This window comes from Lissotriton helveticus, chromosome 11 (genome assembly GCF_964261635.1).
Source record: "Lissotriton helveticus chromosome 11, aLisHel1.1, whole genome shotgun sequence".
Classification (NCBI taxonomy): domain Eukaryota; kingdom Metazoa; phylum Chordata; class Amphibia; order Caudata; family Salamandridae; genus Lissotriton; species Lissotriton helveticus.
Window position 1 is genome coordinate 60,570,248 of NC_136072.1, and position 17,907 is coordinate 60,588,154.

Below are 17,907 nucleotides of genomic sequence, written 5' to 3' on the forward strand. Positions count from 1 at the left end.
CTCAAGAGAAGGGTGGGAATAAATCTCCAGATCAAACCACATCAGGGCCCCAAAAATCCTCTGAGGGTGGTGGGTCCCAGAATCCTTCTAATAACCAGAAGAAACCTTATTGTTATCCCTGTAAGCAGGTGGGTCATTTGAAAACTGACAGCAGTTGCCCAAAGAACAACAATAAGGAGAACATACCCCCAAGTAACATTCCCAAGCCTCCTGTTACTACTAGTAGTAATCCCCCAGGTGGTGGGAGTGCCCCCAAGAATTTGGGTGCATTTACTTTGGGAGTTCCTGGGGACTCTGGCCTAACCAGGTCCCCAAACTTAGATACTCTTGTCTGTGAGACTGGCATGGGGTTTGCCAACTTCACAACTTGTCCCAACACTTTGGGCAAGTACAGACAGGAGCCCCTCATCAATGGTATAAAAGTTGAGGCCTATAGAGATACAGGGGCTAGCATCACTATGGTGACTGAGAGTCTAGTCCCCTCAAGGCAACTTTTACCTGGTGCCACATACCAGGTGACCAATATTGATGGAGTACAGAGAGATCATCCCATGGCAGTGGTCAATCTCAGCTGGGGAGGTGTCACTGGCCACAAGAGAGTGGCAGTGTCACCAAACTTGCCTGTAGATTGCCTACTGGGGAATGATTTAGAGCTCTCAGCCTGGGCTGAAGTAGAGCAAGAAACCCATTCAAAAATGGTAAACCTCCCTGGTAAGGTTAGTGGGGCAGTGATAGCCACAGCCTCAGTCCAAGATATCCTCCCTGAACAGGTCAGGAGTAAAGTCCACATTTGTAAAGCGCACAATCACCCGTAAGGGTCTCTAGGCGCTGGGGGCCGTCGGGAAGATTACGCGAGCTATTGCCCAGAGTCACATGGTGCTAGGCTAATCTGCCGCCGGAGCCGGGGATCGAACCGTGATCCCCAGATTCCAGCGTCAGTCGCCCTGGCCGCGGCGCCACACCTCTCCCCTCCCCTGTGGGCTGTGCCAGTCACAGCCCAATCTCAGACAACTTCCTTCCCAGAACAGGTTGTCAAGGCTGTGATGGTAACAGCCCATACCCAAACTGAGCCCCCTCCTGAAAAGGTTGGGAGAGTTGTGATGGCCACAGCTCAAACTCAGACAGATAATAGTGTTGTGAAGCCTGAAACTATGGATCACTCCACTCAGACAGAGAGCATTGAGGAGGAAGAGAAGTCTCCCTCCCACCAGACTTTAGGAAAGGATCAGCCTCCTCAGGGAACTGATCTGACCCCTTGTGAAGAAACTGCCACAGAGGTAGTCAGGCCTAGCCTGGCAGAACCCCTGATGTCAGTGGACCCTTCCAAGGTGGGACCCAGTCTGGAGCAGGTAACCTGCCCCTCTCTACCCTGCCTCAGTCAGCCCAGGGCTGTAGAGGTCAGGGAGGCCAGTGTTGGACCCCAAAGGGCCCCCTGTCCAAAAGAATTCCCCAATCAGCAGATTAAGGGCACTGAAGCTAGTAGTCCTAGCCAAGTGAAAATAAAACAAACTCCTGAGGGATCCCCCTTAAAATTAGTTAGGGACCTCCCACAGATGGACACTGGTGGGCACAGCCAAACTTGAGACCTGAGGGCCCCAGACCTGACCTGTCCCTCCAGTAAGCCAAACAGAGGGACCCAGCCTCCAGCTTTAGGTAGCCAGAGGTTGACCCTGAGAGCTCATAGCAACTCAGTCCTGGAAAGAAAGGCACACATGGTAGATGGTGATTGGAGGAAGTTGAGCCCAACATTAGTGGAGTCTCACTTCAGTACTCCATCCCAGAACCAGTCTTTTACTTTGCCAAAACACACCGCAGGTAGAGATTCCCTATGGTGGAGACCCTCGGATACCCTTAGGGTGAGGGATTGCTTAGTGGACCATGAGATAGGGGGTAACCATGCCAGTGCTGGTACTTCCTTATATGGCCACTTAGGCAAAATAGGCTTACCTGGCCAAGGATAGCCTTATCTCCCTTCGTTTGGGGGGGGGTTATGTAGGAAGGTAGATCCCTGACTATGGTTGCCCCCAACTTTTTGCCTGGTGTTTTGCTGGTTTTCTGACTTAGTTGACCTGGGACCCTGCTATTCAGTACCCCAGGCCTACTGCTCTCTCTGTAAAATGGATTCCATGTACCTTAGGTACATATCTAATTGGATACTGAGTCACCTTATCAGTCCCTGTACAGTGTACCTTAGGTACCCAGGGCATAGGTGTACCCAGGGCCTACCAGGGGCTGCAGCATGTATTATGCCACCCCTGGCTGGCCATCCAAATCTGACACAACTGGCTGCACGACAGCTGGGGCAAGGTGGTGTAATCACCCTTTGCTTTAGATATAGTATACCTATATCTAACCCTAAAAGGGGCACACAGATCTCCTATCAGTCACTCCTATGGCAGGCCTTGACAATCCTGAAGGCAGAGTGCTTGGAATCGTGTGAGATGGTGCTCTGGCATGAGCTGAGCCTGTCTGCGGCTTTCGGGATCAATCCCTTAGCCGTTTCCCTGATAACGCATACCATATACTCTTAAGTGCATTATAATCCTCGCGGTTATATGCCAACTCTGGTATCGCTTTATCAAAACATGTCGAGTAAGGTGTCATACGAATTGGAATACTAACCCCTCGCCAATTCTGGCGACGGGGTTAGCATTCCACCCTTCTAGAGGGACACGACATGTATGTAACCTATAACCCCGGTTAAAGTCAACCAGAGCCTTAGCTCCACAAAATGGATGCTGCCACCGAGACACAAGTCTGCCCTCCTGCTGCTGGGAGTCCTCCCAGAGCAGGAGGCAAGGACAAAGGGTTTCCTGCCAGGGGCGGTGCCAGCACCGTCCCAGACAGGGTTTTGTGTATTCTAGGTAGGCAGGGCTTCAGAGGAAGGTGACTGCAAGTGGCACCCCGGTGCTCACTGTGCATAGGCCGGCTTGAACCAGTTCCAGGGGCACACCAGACCCTGGGCTGGAGAAAGCCCGCCAAAGGAGAGGGGTGTAACCACCCCCTCCTAGTCCCACCCATAGGGCAGGACTTAGTCGCGTGCCAGCCCCCATTTGCAGGATAAAGGTAGGAACTGGCCCCCTTCCAAATCAGATCATCTTTGAATCCTGAAACTACTTTCCACGAAAGGAACTCAAGACTTCTTCCCAAGATTCTCCCTTGTGACTAAGGAGTAGTCACCCTGCAGCAGCAGGCACCAACCAAGCATCGCGGTTTGTTGCCAGTCTCTCCTCCGGATCAAGACTGCCCAGCTCGACGAGAACCGGCTTCCCTGGCACCTCTGACCTCTACCTACATCATCAGTCACGCTGAGATTCGTGGGTGTGACGAGACCTCGAGGGACCGGCCATCTTCAAGACTGCACGACGCTTGCCCAGCACGACTCCCGAGTGACCCTCAACCGAGTGCTTTGGGGTAAGAGAAGCCCCGACCCTGAGCAGCTCCAGCACCGAAGTGCAGCCCCCCTGCATCCACGAGATCTGCGTGGGGCCCTTCTGCTTTTTGCTGCTCACCGCGTTGTCCCGGTCACTTGCCCGTTGGCTAGTGACCCTCTGACGACGAACCCTAACGACAAACACCGCTGGTCTGGTTGCTCCAGACTAGCCCTTGCTCCCCTCCAAAAGAGGAGCACCCTGGACCCTCCTGGTCCACTCAAGACGCCATTTTAGGTCCACCGCGTGGGCCTTGCATTTGCCAAGACTTGTTGCCCAATCCTGGGTCCAGCGACGTCGACAGCAAGAACCTTCGTGGGACAGCTCGCACCTCCATCCTGGTCGCCGACAACGCCTCCTGGTCCGAGAGACTGCAGAGCCCAGCAGCGCCCACTCACCTGGTCGAGGTGACTTCGCCCGGTGCCATCCTGGTGCCCACCTAAATCACTGGCTAGTGATTCAGAACTTGGTCTCCTCTGCTTACAGGTTTCTTCTTCCCTGATCCAGGCTTGGATCTCAACGAACTTTCTTCACTGGCCGCCTGCCAGCAACTTCTTTCTTCAGGCTCCTGGTTCTTCAACGTGGGTTTCCGACGCAACTTCGACCCTATGCAGCCGCAGCCCCTGGGCTAGGTAAACTGAGTACTCCGGTGCTCCAGCATAGTCCAACACCCTAAGTGTTCGGATCCACTCCCGTTTTCGACCCACCTAGTCGGGTTCGCCCGAGAACAGTAACTTTGCAATTTCTAGCATCCATAGACTTTTTCCCGCCTTACGCGTGAGAGTTCCCACTCTGCACACGACGTCCACAGGCCTCCTGCTCCTAATCCCAGTGTTTAGAATTGTAGGCCTAGCGATTCCAAAGTCTAGAAAAGTATTACTTACCTGCTAGTAATTTCGCATTTCACTTACTGAGTATATGGTTTTTCGTGCCCCTCGGGCATTTGTGGAAATTGTGCGACTTAAAGTATTTTCGTAAGAGTTTTGTTGTGTGCTTAGCTCCCTGACTCATAAAGAGTTCAGGGTAGACTTGTTATAAATAAATATCTGTTTATTTTCATAACAACTTGTGTGGTGTCCTTTCACTTGGTGTTCAAGGGGTAATGTGATGGTAAAACAGCTGGCTTAACACGCCCTCTGGAGTCTTAGCCTTAGACTGCTCATATCCATGCTACTAGGATAGCTGGTCTATAAGGTTGACTTACAACCAATCATCAATAAGGGTTGTTTGGACTGATACATAGTGATCACTAGAATAGTGAGCACTGCATATCAGGCCAACTTCTCACACACACAATCAGTGGAAACGTGGTGTTTGTCCTATTCGGGTAGTTAAGTGTTGTTTCTGCATCGTTGGTTCACATTTGCAGTGGTGGAGTTTTTACATAATGCATTCTTGCCGCAGATATTATTCCCAGAGACCTCATTATTTGTTGTCTACTTTTTGTGAAGCTGAAAGACTGATTCAGACTTATTTCAAGAATATGACCTGCAGAGTACATACCAATTGCAGCAGCGAGGGAGGGCATAACTCTCCGAAATGTTCTGCATTTCAGCTTGGAAATGATATGTCAGTTGCTCCACAGATGCAGTAAGAATGCCAGGAGTGCTAATGCAATAAAAAAAAAATAGCCCCCTCCCTTTAGATGGTAAAATATAACTATAACTGAGGTGTGCAGCTCCATAAAAAATACTGGGCCTTGTGCAAAAAACTGGGCCTTGTGACACTGGCATTTTTTGTCTGGAAGAAGGTAACATGTGTTATACATATCCTACATTAGAACATTGGAATGTTGGGAGCTTCATTAAAAACAATGGAGTGCTCTGGGCTTATAATGGCTGGTATAAGCCAATGTTTCATTTGTTCACAGCTCTGGCTGTGAACAAAGGCTTCAGGGAGCCGGAGGGGATTCCAATCCCCTCACGATCCCTTAAGGCTTTGTTTTTTTTGTTAGAACAATATGTACTCTAGTGACAGAATGTTCTAATAGCCTTATAGCCCTTCGTAGATTGGCTATACCGCTATTAAAGTCCCTCTCCCTTGTTAAAGGCCCTCGCCTTCGGCTCGGGGCCTTTAACGCTGGAGAGGGCCTTTAATAGCCGGTATAGCCCTCTACGGTGGGCTATAAGGCTATATTAACATGTCTATCTGGGGGATGTATGACGTTACAACGCATACTTTTACAACGCCTACCTTTACAACGCATTTTTTACACCGCAACATCCATTACAACGCACACCATTACAACGCATGCCATTACAACGAATTCTTTGAAACTACCTTTACAACGCATTCCACTACAACGCATACTACATTTACAACGCATACCATTACAACGCTTTACATTACATTGCATGTAAGGTAAGTGTTGGATAGTGTAGGGGTAAAAATTACTATTCTAACGCCAGGGGGTGCAGCAGCAGGGTAAGTGTTGGATAGTGTAGGGGTAAAAATTACTATTCTAACTCCAGGGAGTGCAACAGTAGGGTAAGTGTTGGATAGTGTGAGGGTACTATGTGTTGTAATGCTATGCGTTGTAATGACTGCGTTGTAATGGCATGCGTTGTAATGACTGCATTGTAAATGCATGCGTTGTAATGGATGTTGCGTTGTAAAAGTTTCGTTGTAATGGTAGTGCGTTGTAAAAGTTGCGTTGTAAAGGTTGTTACCCCTATCTGGGTGCAGTCAGGTTGTTGGGGTGGGTACCGTTTTCGCACCAAAGATGAATGAAGGACAGCATTGCATTGCAAAACACAAAAAATAAGTAGAGGTTAGGAACCACAACATCCACAATGAACTCCACTTTAAAATGTAATCCATCTGAAAAGGAGGATTGAGTGTCACAGCAAAGCATTAACAAATAACATTTCTCAAAATGTACTACATTGCTCCTACTCTGTGATTACCACAGTGATGGGAGGAGGGTGGTGTGTGTATGTGTCAGAGAGGGGGGATTAAGATGTAACTAAATCATCATAAAAGTGATCAACCTAAAGCCAAGGCAGTGGATTAACATCAATTGATGCCCCCCAAAGTCTCGTATCTTAGATGTTCACAAGGTTTAGCCTGAATATGGACTTCATAGGGAGAGGCCATCTGTAGATCTACAGACAAACTTACTTTGGTGTTGATTTCTTAAAAATATCATAAGCATTAGCATTAAACATTTGAATTGGCAGGACCAAGCTCAAATTGTTAGGCACTTCACAGTTGGAGAAATCGTGCCTTAACTTAATAGTAGAGGGACTTCTAACCTTAGTGGGTCTTAATTTCACCATTTGGAAAAGATGTCTAACTCTACTTATCTGCTAACAATTGCTTATCATTTACGTACACACTTTAGTAATCCTGTCCAAAGCACTTTATCTTATGGTTGGGCAATAAAACAAAATAGTATTTTGATAATGCAAGTATTTTGAAAGCTTAACAACAGACAGAGGGCTTGATTATGAGTTTTGAGGTCCGATGGACCGTCAAACCCATGGTGGCGGTGCGGCAAACGCAGCACAGGCAGTCCACATACCCTATTATGAGTTTGGTGTTCAGACTGCCATTGCACCACTGCAACCGCCGGGGATCTGTGATCCCTCTGTGGTGGCTTGGTGGTCAGAGACTCGCAATATGCTGCTGGCGTACCCTCCAGGAATATCACGAGTTTCCTCACCACCACAGTTTTCATGGTGGTGAGCCTGCTGTGAAAAGTGTGGCGGGGTGGAAACAAAGGGGCTCTTGCCTCAAGGCCCGGTAATGCATGCAGGGGGGCACATCTTGTGCACCCTGTGCGCATGCACCTCTTGTTCCTGAATGGCATGAACTTCACAGTCTATGCTGTTCAGGAACAGGCTTTGGTGCTTTCATGGCGCTACCTTGCTAAGGCTCACATATAAGCCTTAGCAAGGTGCCTCCATGGGACCGCCAATGGACCACCCACTAGACCTGGAGAAAATTACTACTCTGGCAGGTGGGCTGCAGTCGAGTTTGGAGGTTTAGGAGCGGGAAGGTGGCATGAGTGAAGCTGTCCTAGCAGATGCTTTTATTGTTTCATGTAATATTCTTTATAATTTATAGCCTGGATGCTTCAGAATTTGTGGTTAAGCCCAAATAAACAAAGCAGGACTGGAGTGTCCCTTAAGCAAGGCTTCTGATCCAAGCCCATCCATGTGCTCTGAAACAGAATGATAAGCAGCAGGACACTGCTTCTCTCTTCCACTCTTCCATATGAAATGCTGCTATTGGCACTGGTATCAAAGCAGCAAATAGAGCAAGGGACAGAAAAATGGGGAAAGGCTGCATGGCTTCAAAATAAAACCTTAAAGTAAAAGTTCATGTCCTGTGTGACCTCTCAGTCCCGCGCTAACTCATGTCTACGTCTCCTGAGCCAATCCAGATGCTTCTCCCTTGCTGTTTTTGTTTTGCAGCACTAGGATTGGCTGGGACAAGTGAAACCAGAACCCCTTAAGAGACCGGGATGCTAGGATGTGATTCCCTGGCTCACTAACATTACACAAGTAGGCAATGCCTCAAGTGCGTACATTGGGCTGGTCACAAAAAGACACCAGTCCAGCTTAACATTCACATTTCCTTTCAATACTACTTTTGTGGGGTCCCTGTTGTCATTTAAGCCCCGAGCTCACACTAATGCAGAAAGGCACCTGGCCCGTGACTGAAATAAAACAGCAGCGCAGCCGAAAAAATACCCAATTAATTGTAACATTTCATTTAAAAATCCAGACGGGAACCAGAAGGGATCAAATGTAATATCACTCCAAATGAAACCATTTTGAAGAAGGTATTTGCCAATAAAGTGGTCACATTTTCTATGCCCCCCAATCTAAACCATTTTTGGGAAAGTGTTGGATACTGAAGTTGTCAGATTTACTATTCACACTAAAATTTAAACCACTTTGAGAATGTGTGGGACGCAAAAGGAGTCAAACTTCTTGTAGGACTTGACCTTTTTGGTTAAAGTTCCCTAAAGTTTTTGCTTTCCCCCTAGACTATTTTCCTGACCTAGAGATGCCAATTTAGATGCTTTGGCTACTTTGCCACTGCTGATCAGAGTCAAAGTATAAGAGTTCCCTATGTGAAATGTAATGGTGATTGGTTGGCCATAATTGGTATGTTTGCCTTACTAGTAAAAGTCCCTAGTGATGTGCACTGTGTGTGCAAGGGCTATTAATGCAAGTGTGTGCAGAGAAGGAAACTCAGGTCTTCAGTGTAGGGCCTGCGCGCAGCATGCTAAGTTAGCATGTAGTCCTGAAAAGTGCAACTACTTGTCAGGCCGGACTTTCCCTTTTACATACACATGGGGCACCCCTGTAGTAGGTACCCGGTAACCCCTGGGCAGGGTGCAGTGTAGGTAAAAGGCAGAATGGAAACGGAGGTGTGTGTTATGTTCTGACGGTGAAAAAACTCTCCATTTCGTTTTTTACTGCTGAAAGGCCATTCTGCCCATAGGACAGAATTGGGGAGGCTGGATGTTATGTTTGTTAGCCTAGTTTCCCCTCAGTTTATAATGGAGAGGTGAAGTTTAGTATGTATGGACTCACAGTGTCATAATGCATCTTTCTGTGAAGGCGGTTTTGTCACTTTATGTATATAAACCGCTCTTTTAGAAAGTGGCTGAGTTCTGTGCTCCGAGCATTTCTGTGTGTCTCTGAAATGTGGATTGTCTGTCTGGAACTGAAATGTGAGAGGAGCTGGGAGAGGTTTTGACCCAGGGAGGGGTTGAGATGGCACCAGGCTGCCCTGCATCTGGAGAGAAGCCCGGGAGGGGAAAAGGCCTGGGCTGGTGCTAAAAACCAATTGACCAATCTCCTGCCGAGTGATTAAGGATACAGACCCCCAGTATCAAAGGGAGAGAGGTGACACTGGGAGGGAGATACCCAGAACTGATTTAGGGGGGGGTTCAGGGACCCCTCAGCACATACAAACTTCAAAAGACATTAAGGGTGTATAACACATTAGAGCTGAAACCCCTGAACATTGGAATGAAACAGATGTGAGACTGAAAAGGCTTGAGCCCTTTCTGTGGTCAAGACAAACCTCTGCTAAAGAAGGAACAACTGAAGAGACTGTTGTGGATAGTGGATTTTCACCAAACGAAGAAGTGAGTCTCCGACGTGGAAGAGTGTGTGTCGTGGTGCAGCCATGGCGTTAAGGAAAAGCACCTGGACATCGTGTGCACCAGGAGAAGAGGTGAGACTCGGACACGCAAGAGTGCGTGTCATGGTGCAGCCATGGCATTGGTGAAGAGCGCCTGGACATCGTTTGCACCGGGAAAAGAAGAGAGGCTCAAACACACAGAGTGCATGTTGAGGTGCAAGCGGAGCGTTGGTGAAGAGCAACGGATTGTCGTGAGCACCAGAAAAGAGGCGAGCCTTGGATGCGCTGTGTGCCTGTCGAAGTGCAACCTGAGGTGCTGGTGAGGAGTGCCTAGTTTGGGTGTGCACCGAAGTGAAGTAAAGTCTCCACAGTGCTGAAGGCGGGTCTATGTGTGGACTGAGAACACCGGAGTGAGGGCCAAGTCATTGGGGCCCTCTGAGTCAATCAGCAGCAGCACGGACCAGCAGCCACGGAAGCTGCCAGCCCGAGTCCACCGCAACCCGTGACAGAGTTCTGGATCAAGACCCAAGTCGCTGATGTCAGGGAGGAGAGTGGGATTGTGTCCCACCAGGTAACGTGGATCTACACCTGGGGTGCTGTGCGGGCCCGGAGGGACACTCTCTAGGCCTCCCGCTTCAGTCAGCTGCGTGAGACTTTGTTTCGGCTCGGATCCCGGCCCATGCTGACCCAAGACGGGGCAGTACTGGGGCCGGAGTGGGAAGCAGTACTTTTTGTGTCATCATTTGATTCATAACGGGGGCACTGTTAACGGAGCACGTAAAACTGTTGCATTACACTTTGCATTATTGCTGCTAACGAACTATTGAACTGTTGTATGAAGCCTGACCTCATTTGTGCCTGATGAACTTTATGCCTGATGCGTAACACACTGCGTTATTTCTCCCTTGCATATTACTTGATTGTAACGTGGCGCATTGCATTATTTCTTCAGTGTAAAGTATCTGAGTATAACTTGGCACAGTGTATTTTTTTTTCATTGCCCCGTACAGGATTGTAGCGTGATGCATTGCTTTGTTTCTTCCTGGTACAGGGCATGCTGGTGGTGATATGCATTGCATTATTCCTTCAATTGCAAAATACATGACTGTGGCACTACATATGGCATTGTTTCTCTGTGGCACAGTATAAGAGAATATCGTTATGCATTGCAGTATTGTTTCCTTTTGCAATGTGTGTGATTCTAGCACTACGACTTTTCTAACCTTTTGGGAAACAGTTAGAAGTGAGCTTAACTGTTGGTTAGATGCAGTGGTTGGGATTCAAACCTACCAGTCCACCGGAAAGAATACTACCCATTGTTATATGTTGATTTTGTATCATGTGGTCGTATCGTATAATTGCTTATAGAAAGATTATACTCATTTTATCAATACTCGTGTGGAGTCTATTTGTGATGACATCATGGGGTTACTGTGAGCGTGTTTGCACATACTGAACACTCGTGCCTTGGAGATAAGCCTGGCTGCTCGTGCCAAGCTACTAAGGGGGTGAGCTTGGCTATCTCAGACGGTGTCCTTACTTAGCCTAATGTTGAAGCGAGGGCTTGGGAACGCATGCCTCCAGCATTTGGTGGCGGCGGTAAGCGACAGGGACCTCCACTTCCAACACTTCTTATTCCCACTCTAATCTAAACTACTTTTGGGAAGGTGTTGGTCCCTGAAGGGACTTTGGACACTGAAGGGATCAGATTTGCTATTACCACTCAAATCTAAACTAGTTTGAGTAATGTGTTGCGCTCTGAAAGTCTCAAAATTACTATTTGTATTCCAATCTGACAAACTTTGGGAAATGTGTTAGACAATGAAGGGGCCTGTTGTACTATGCCCATTACAGTCTATACCAATATGGAGAATATAGTACATATTAAAGGGGTTGAAATGAATATTCAATTTAACCATTTTAGGAAAAGTTTTGGATTTAAAGGAGTCTAATTCACTATAGCCACTCTGACCTAAACCATTTTAGAGAAGGTATTTTAAATTAAAACAAATAAATGGCCCAATATAAACCATTTGATATAAACATAAACCTACAATAATCATAGTGTTTACTATTTAAACCAAAACAAAAGAAAAATATATTTGTAAAAGAAATGACAACTGTTACATATACAATTGAGATTGAAAATTACATATTTATAAAAATATAATACAATACTTATTTTACAAAATCTATTTAAATATAATGTTCTACTAATACACAAAACAATTTCTTATAAAAATAACATTTTTAAAAATGTTAATTTAACAATAATTTGTATGCAAAAACACTTGAACAGTACTTAAATATTTATTGAAAAAATGTGGTTTAAGCATAAGACTAATGTTAAAATAATAGATTACAAACCAAAATCAAGAAATAAATCAATACAATATAAATATACAAATATATAAACATTTAAAAGCAATAAAATTATACAGACAACATTTACATTTAAAATGTAATCTAAATAAAATAATGAACAAACAAAAATACAATTAAAACTTCGATTAAATAAATAAAATGTACAATTAAATATTATAACTTTTAAAGAATTATAAATTCAAAAATCAATATACATATACTTACAAATTTCCTCAGCCTTTTACCCTATAACACCTAGATCATGCTAATAAAACAATTCAAATACAAATACAATTTCAAGGTTCCATGAATAAAAATAAATTATTAAAAAAAATATTATTTAATGGCAAATTTCTTTTTAAAATGCAAAACTTAAACTACAAAAAATATACAATACTACACAAACAATATTACTAAACAAACAGGAGCAATACAAAAACTTTGAAAAAAACTTATTTTTGCAAACATGTTTTCAAAAACAATATTTTTAATAACATTATTAAAACAAAACCCCAAAAATATTTTCCATATCACAATATTTTTGCATATATATTGAGCTCCCATAATATTACAAACTCAATACTTTTTCTAAACATCATTTAAGGAATTCTCCTGGCTCGGTCCTAAACGTTCACAAAGATTCACCCACTTACTTTTAAACTATTTCCTGTGTTACTCAACTGTTCCATCAAGATTCATTTTGCCCAAGTGGTTTGTAAATATCTAAAAATCGAACTTTACAAAAAAAAATTAATTAATTCTATTCAATTAGTTACAGTATTTCATCAATTATATTAAAAATAGATCACAAACCTGATATACATAGTACAAAAATCCTGGCCTAGTATATCTTCTGTACATTCAATTTTTTCTACAGTTTTCATATTACAACCAAACATCTTAATTTAGCATGATTTTTTTCTAAAAATAAACCAATGCAAAGTATTATGTTCTATACAAACTTTTCCTAATGCACCCGTCATTTGTTTTTCCAATTTTACAAATGTATTGACCTTGCTACTATCGTAACTATATATACATTTTTCCTATGGATTGAGCTTAATCCTACACCTGGCTTGCAGCCCAGTAAAATTAATTGTAGATCATCTGGAAAGTCAATGTCTAGTAAATCCTGGCAATATTGCCACATGGCTTCCCAATATTCCATTAACACAGAGTACCCACTTATACGTGTCCAGTTGCTCTCCACTATTATAGCTTTCAGGGTCTAAATTCTTTTAAAAAATATAAAATTTGAAACAAAGACCACGGCATATAGCTTTCAGCGCACTTGATATGTGGTTCAGTCTACCCATTTTTCCATAAATCATGATCTACAAGCCATCTAGAGTAAATATTTGCACTTGACTCTTATCCAGAAATGTCTTCTGGTCTAGCAAAATATCTTCCAGTCTGATAGACACATTTAAAACTGGAATGGCATGAAACCTATACTTCTGCTCTTTCTTTCATTAAGATCTATAGAATTACTTTATAAAGAACTTTTTTAGATGATGCATCAAGCACTGAAAATCATTTATTTTATACTCTATTAGCATTTGATCCAAGAACACAGTATCTACTGCATTATGGATTGATTGTGTGTTAATAAAAACTGATAAGAAGTCTGTGAAAAAGTAGTAACATAATATTCTTTCACTTTTGTAAGGGCAAGCCCTCCATCATTGACTGATTACCACAACGTACTTAAGACCAAACTGAGTGTTCTATTTTTCTATTTTCCCAAATAAAAGCTGAAAATAATTCTCCAATATTTCTAAAAATTTCATGTGCAATGTGGCATATAAAAAATAAATTGATGGTGAAATGCACATTCGATTCATTGCCATACTTCACACAATAGATAGAGGGAGGTGATTCCATTATAAAAAAAGGACTTAATTTTATCTACTAGCAGTGAATAGTTGATTCAAAATGTTCGTCTACATTCATGGTTGTGTAAATTCCTAAATATCTTTTTGATCTCTGCTTCACAAGATCTGAGTGTAAAGTATCTATATGCATTTACTGAAACAAATGTATGTTTTCAGCTTATTTATCATATTTTCTCCCATCTGCTAAAATTGATGAAAAATACTATAAACTCTTTGTTGAATCTCCAAGTCAGGCTTTAAAAAAAAGTGCTAGGTTTTCTGTTTATAGCTCACATTTGGACATCTTGTTGAGTGGGACCTTAATTATCATATAATCTCTTATAGTAATAACAAGTGGTTCAATAAATATTGCTAAAATGTGAGGAGAGTGGGAAGCATCTGCCCACTGAAAATCTAACTTCGTGATATTTACAATTGTTTTAAAAGTTGCAAGTTAGAAATATAGCCATAAGTAGTTTTTTCCAGTAAAACATACCGAAGATTGCTCTAAACATGATAAATTCTTTTTAGTAAAAAAACGTATGAGAATGCAGAGAAAATGTTAGCCTCTCACTATTCAGCTCTGTAGTCAGGATTCATACCACAGTAGCCTTCCCTCTCTGTCCTCCCGTTAGCCCACAAGCAAATTAAGCATCATAAACATTATGATGGACAGTTGTAAAAGACATGTTGATCTAGTTTTCTTGTTTTTTCACTTGTAGGACACCGTGTGTGTTTGGGGGAGCAGTTGGCCAGGACAGAACTGTTCATCTTCTTCACAAGCCTCCTACGGGCCTTCACCTTCAAGCTCCCCGAGGGGGTAAAGAATGTCAACATGGACCCTATTTTCGGAGCCACTATGAAGCCACACCCTTATCAAATCTGTGCTGTATTACGCTAGGCAAAGGGGGCCCCTAGGCTGCAGTACGGACCAAGGATTCATAAATTATGTGTATATGCAGTATTCATGTCCTACTAGCTAATAGCATATACATTACATCCGTGTATACTAACTGAAGTCTATTATGCATTAGCATTGGTGATTGTATTGTGATAGTCATATAATCAGTTTATTACTGTCTGGACTACTGTTGTAAACCAGATATTTTCAGACATGTTTCACAATTTTCAACGACTTTTCTTATATTGCAAGTAGGCCAGACCTCTAGGCCAGGTGCCAGAGATTGTCTTATAAACCTGTTGAGCAGCAAACCCTTAAAAACATGTACACTGTAAATGCACTTTCCCTTCCATTGTGGCTTTGATGGAGTTGCCGTCCTGGGATTAGTGCTAGGAATATTATGAGCTTGTGAGAGTCTAGATGATAGTACTTGTTCTAAGGCAGTGCAACACCAGGAAGAAACATTTTGTAGCATAACTTAGGTCTTAGGGAGCTGTCAATTATCAGGGGTAGCTAGTATTAGTGCAGAAGATGCAGGCTCAAGATAAGTTGATTTGTGGAAGAGCACAGAAGAAAGCATACATTGGACTATCTCATTCTAGCGTTTCTGAAAAAATGCCCTTTATGATTGATTTTAAAGAGATCACAGGTCTATGCATGCATGCAAGAAACCACCTATGTCTGTTTCAGTAGCTACCCAGATTTTAGGTGCTCAGACGGAGTTTGAGGACAGATTTCAAGAGGTCTTCAACACAATTTGAGGGGCATTCATAGACAATCTAAGATTTTATACCAGAAAAGAGGGTGAAAGACATGGGTTGGGTGGAAGAGGATGATCCTTCTGTAGATCAAAGTAGGAATGAGAGATGGACTCTGTGATCAGAATAAGTACAGTCAAACATAGCCCAATATGTAAACCACTGCTTTGTAGATTCTCTATTGATAAACTTAAGTTAGCCAAAGTAGGTGCAGTGGCTTTTATTCTACATTCAAATACGTGTACTTGTGACTTGAACTTTTCTTTAAAAGTACTGAAATATACGAATCACATTTTCTGTCACCGATTTGATCACAAAGCGAAAAGTGGCATAACTAAGACCGGTGCTGGAAATGGAAGAAATGTAATTTAGGAGTGCAATATAAGGCAACATGGGACAGGGCAAGTGGTTTGTGTGTCTCTTCCTGATGGAGCAGAGGTGTATGTCTCTGTGATCCATGCTTCGACCATTATAAATAAACTTAGGAGTGTTTATATAGCTCAAATAATATTCACAAAAAAAGAGTAGCAGAGTTTCCTAAGAGATACATAAGGAGGTATTCAACAGAGCTCACTATATGTGAGCAATATGTAGTTTTTGTGAACTAAAAAATTAAATAAACTGCAAACAATAGGGAGAGATGGAAGAAAATACTGATATAAAGGGAAGAAAGGTATAAAGTGGAAACTTAGATAAGGACAAAATACATTTATGGAAGGAGTAGAAAGGTAGTGGCGGTAAGTGATGAAGTAGGGGCAGTTGAGTAGCTTGGCAAATAATTGAATTAGAGGTCAGGGCAAAGTGCTGCTTCAGATAATGGGGTAAAAGTCACACAGTGAAGGTTTTAAGTTGGGAAATGCTGCCACACCACCATTGAACAGGCACAAGAGTAGCTACACCATCCAGCCTAACAAACATTATGCTAACAATCTCTCTACACAAAAGCCTGACTCTGGTTCACAGTAGGATTAAAGGTAATCTGGATGCCTTTCAAAACACACAATCAGATTTAGAAGCCTGACTTTGATGGAAGCAAAAGGAAAACTACCAGGAAAGCAGACTTTGGTGGCTGGCTCCATTCTATAACTTATTACAAATTATCATTAGGTCACTGAAGAATCTTGTTGAAAAACTACTGGACACCCCTAAACATTCAAAATGCTCATTTAGCCCAGAGAAAAATGTATTTGAAGTGGGCTTAATTGAGGATTATCTAGGTGTAATTATCCTGGACTTTTTAAAGTTCTTCTTTATGAAGTGATTAATGGAAACCTACAAAACAATTTAACCTATTTAGAGTACCCTCATATGGGACCACATTAGTAGACTATTTATATAATTCATATTAATATCTAAACATTGAGTAATGAAGGTCTAATAACTCGAGTATATGATTCAGGCCCCAGTGACTTTATTTTATGAAAATGTTTTCGCAATAACAGTACATATGTTGCTAATTTTTTGTCTTTGTCTTTAGATGATAGTTCTATCTTATTGAGACATTTTTAGAGTTGCAGCATGTTGGCAGCCCTACAAGACCGTTGTTGTATTGGTAATTTCTCTTGTATGCTCTCAATCCATTTCTGGCCATGACTAGGTTTTAATTGATCTGGAGGAGGTAACTGGTGTGGAGAAATAGTAAGACCTTAGAGAGATCTGCCAAGAAAGAGTGCATTACAATCCTCCTTTTAGGATTGCATTTAGGAGGCATCCAGTAAGGATAGTTGACTTTTCTGAATTGTTAGAAGAAGTCCAGTTACACACAGTCAAGAGTCCCAGGACCTCAGGAACAGCACTTAAGGGTCTAGGCTCCATTGCCACTGGTCTGCTGGACACTTTGGTAAAAAAAAGTATCTTTCAGTTTTGTCCCTGTAGCCACACAGGAGGTCCAGCAACTGACCCATAGATCTTTTTAAATTAATGCAGTTCCTGGGTTGACCCTAACTGGTCTTCATGTTAGGGATACAAAACACCCAGGCCATTGTTCCTGCTCTGGGGGCAGTTTTAACACCTCATTAAGGCCACCAGATGTTGATCCACCCCCATGGCCTCCATGGATTGCCACAACTTTCCTCGGTTGACACAATCAAAAGCTGAGGAAAGATCCATAAAGGCCATGTAGATGGTCCCTGGGCGTGAGAGGGTGTACTTAGTCAGGATCATATAGAGGTTAAGGCATTGGGCCGTGGTTGAGTGTCCGGACGAAATCCGTATTGGATATCAGAGATAATTTCTTTAGCCTCAGCCCAGGTCGTCAGCCTCTTCAATATTACTCCCCCTAAAACTTTAACGATGGAATCAATTAGGGAGATAAGTCTATAGTTTAAAGTACAACTGCGGTCACCCTTCTTGAAGACGGGAACTATAGTTGATACTCCCCAGGAAGTTGGGCAACCCTTTACGGCCGCAGCGTTACCCACTGCGGTCACAATTGGGGCCCAAAATGGCGGGCTGGATTTAAATAGATCGAGAGG

At 43.1% G+C, this 17,907-nt stretch overlaps 1 protein-coding gene across 1 annotated transcript in view; it reads left to right on the forward strand.

Moving 5' to 3' along the window:
- The window catches only part of LOC144792077 (cytochrome P450 2J4-like), a 90,541-nt gene extending 74,475 nt beyond the window's left edge, over window positions 1-16,066 (forward strand). The window contains exon 8 of the mRNA XM_078666928.1: window positions 14,497-16,066. Coding sequence (XP_078523054.1) covers window positions 14,497-14,675 — 179 coding nt within the window. The 3' untranslated portion in view covers window positions 14,676-16,066. The remainder of the gene's footprint in view (window positions 1-14,496) is intronic.
- Window positions 16,067-17,907: the final 1,841 nt, after the last annotated feature.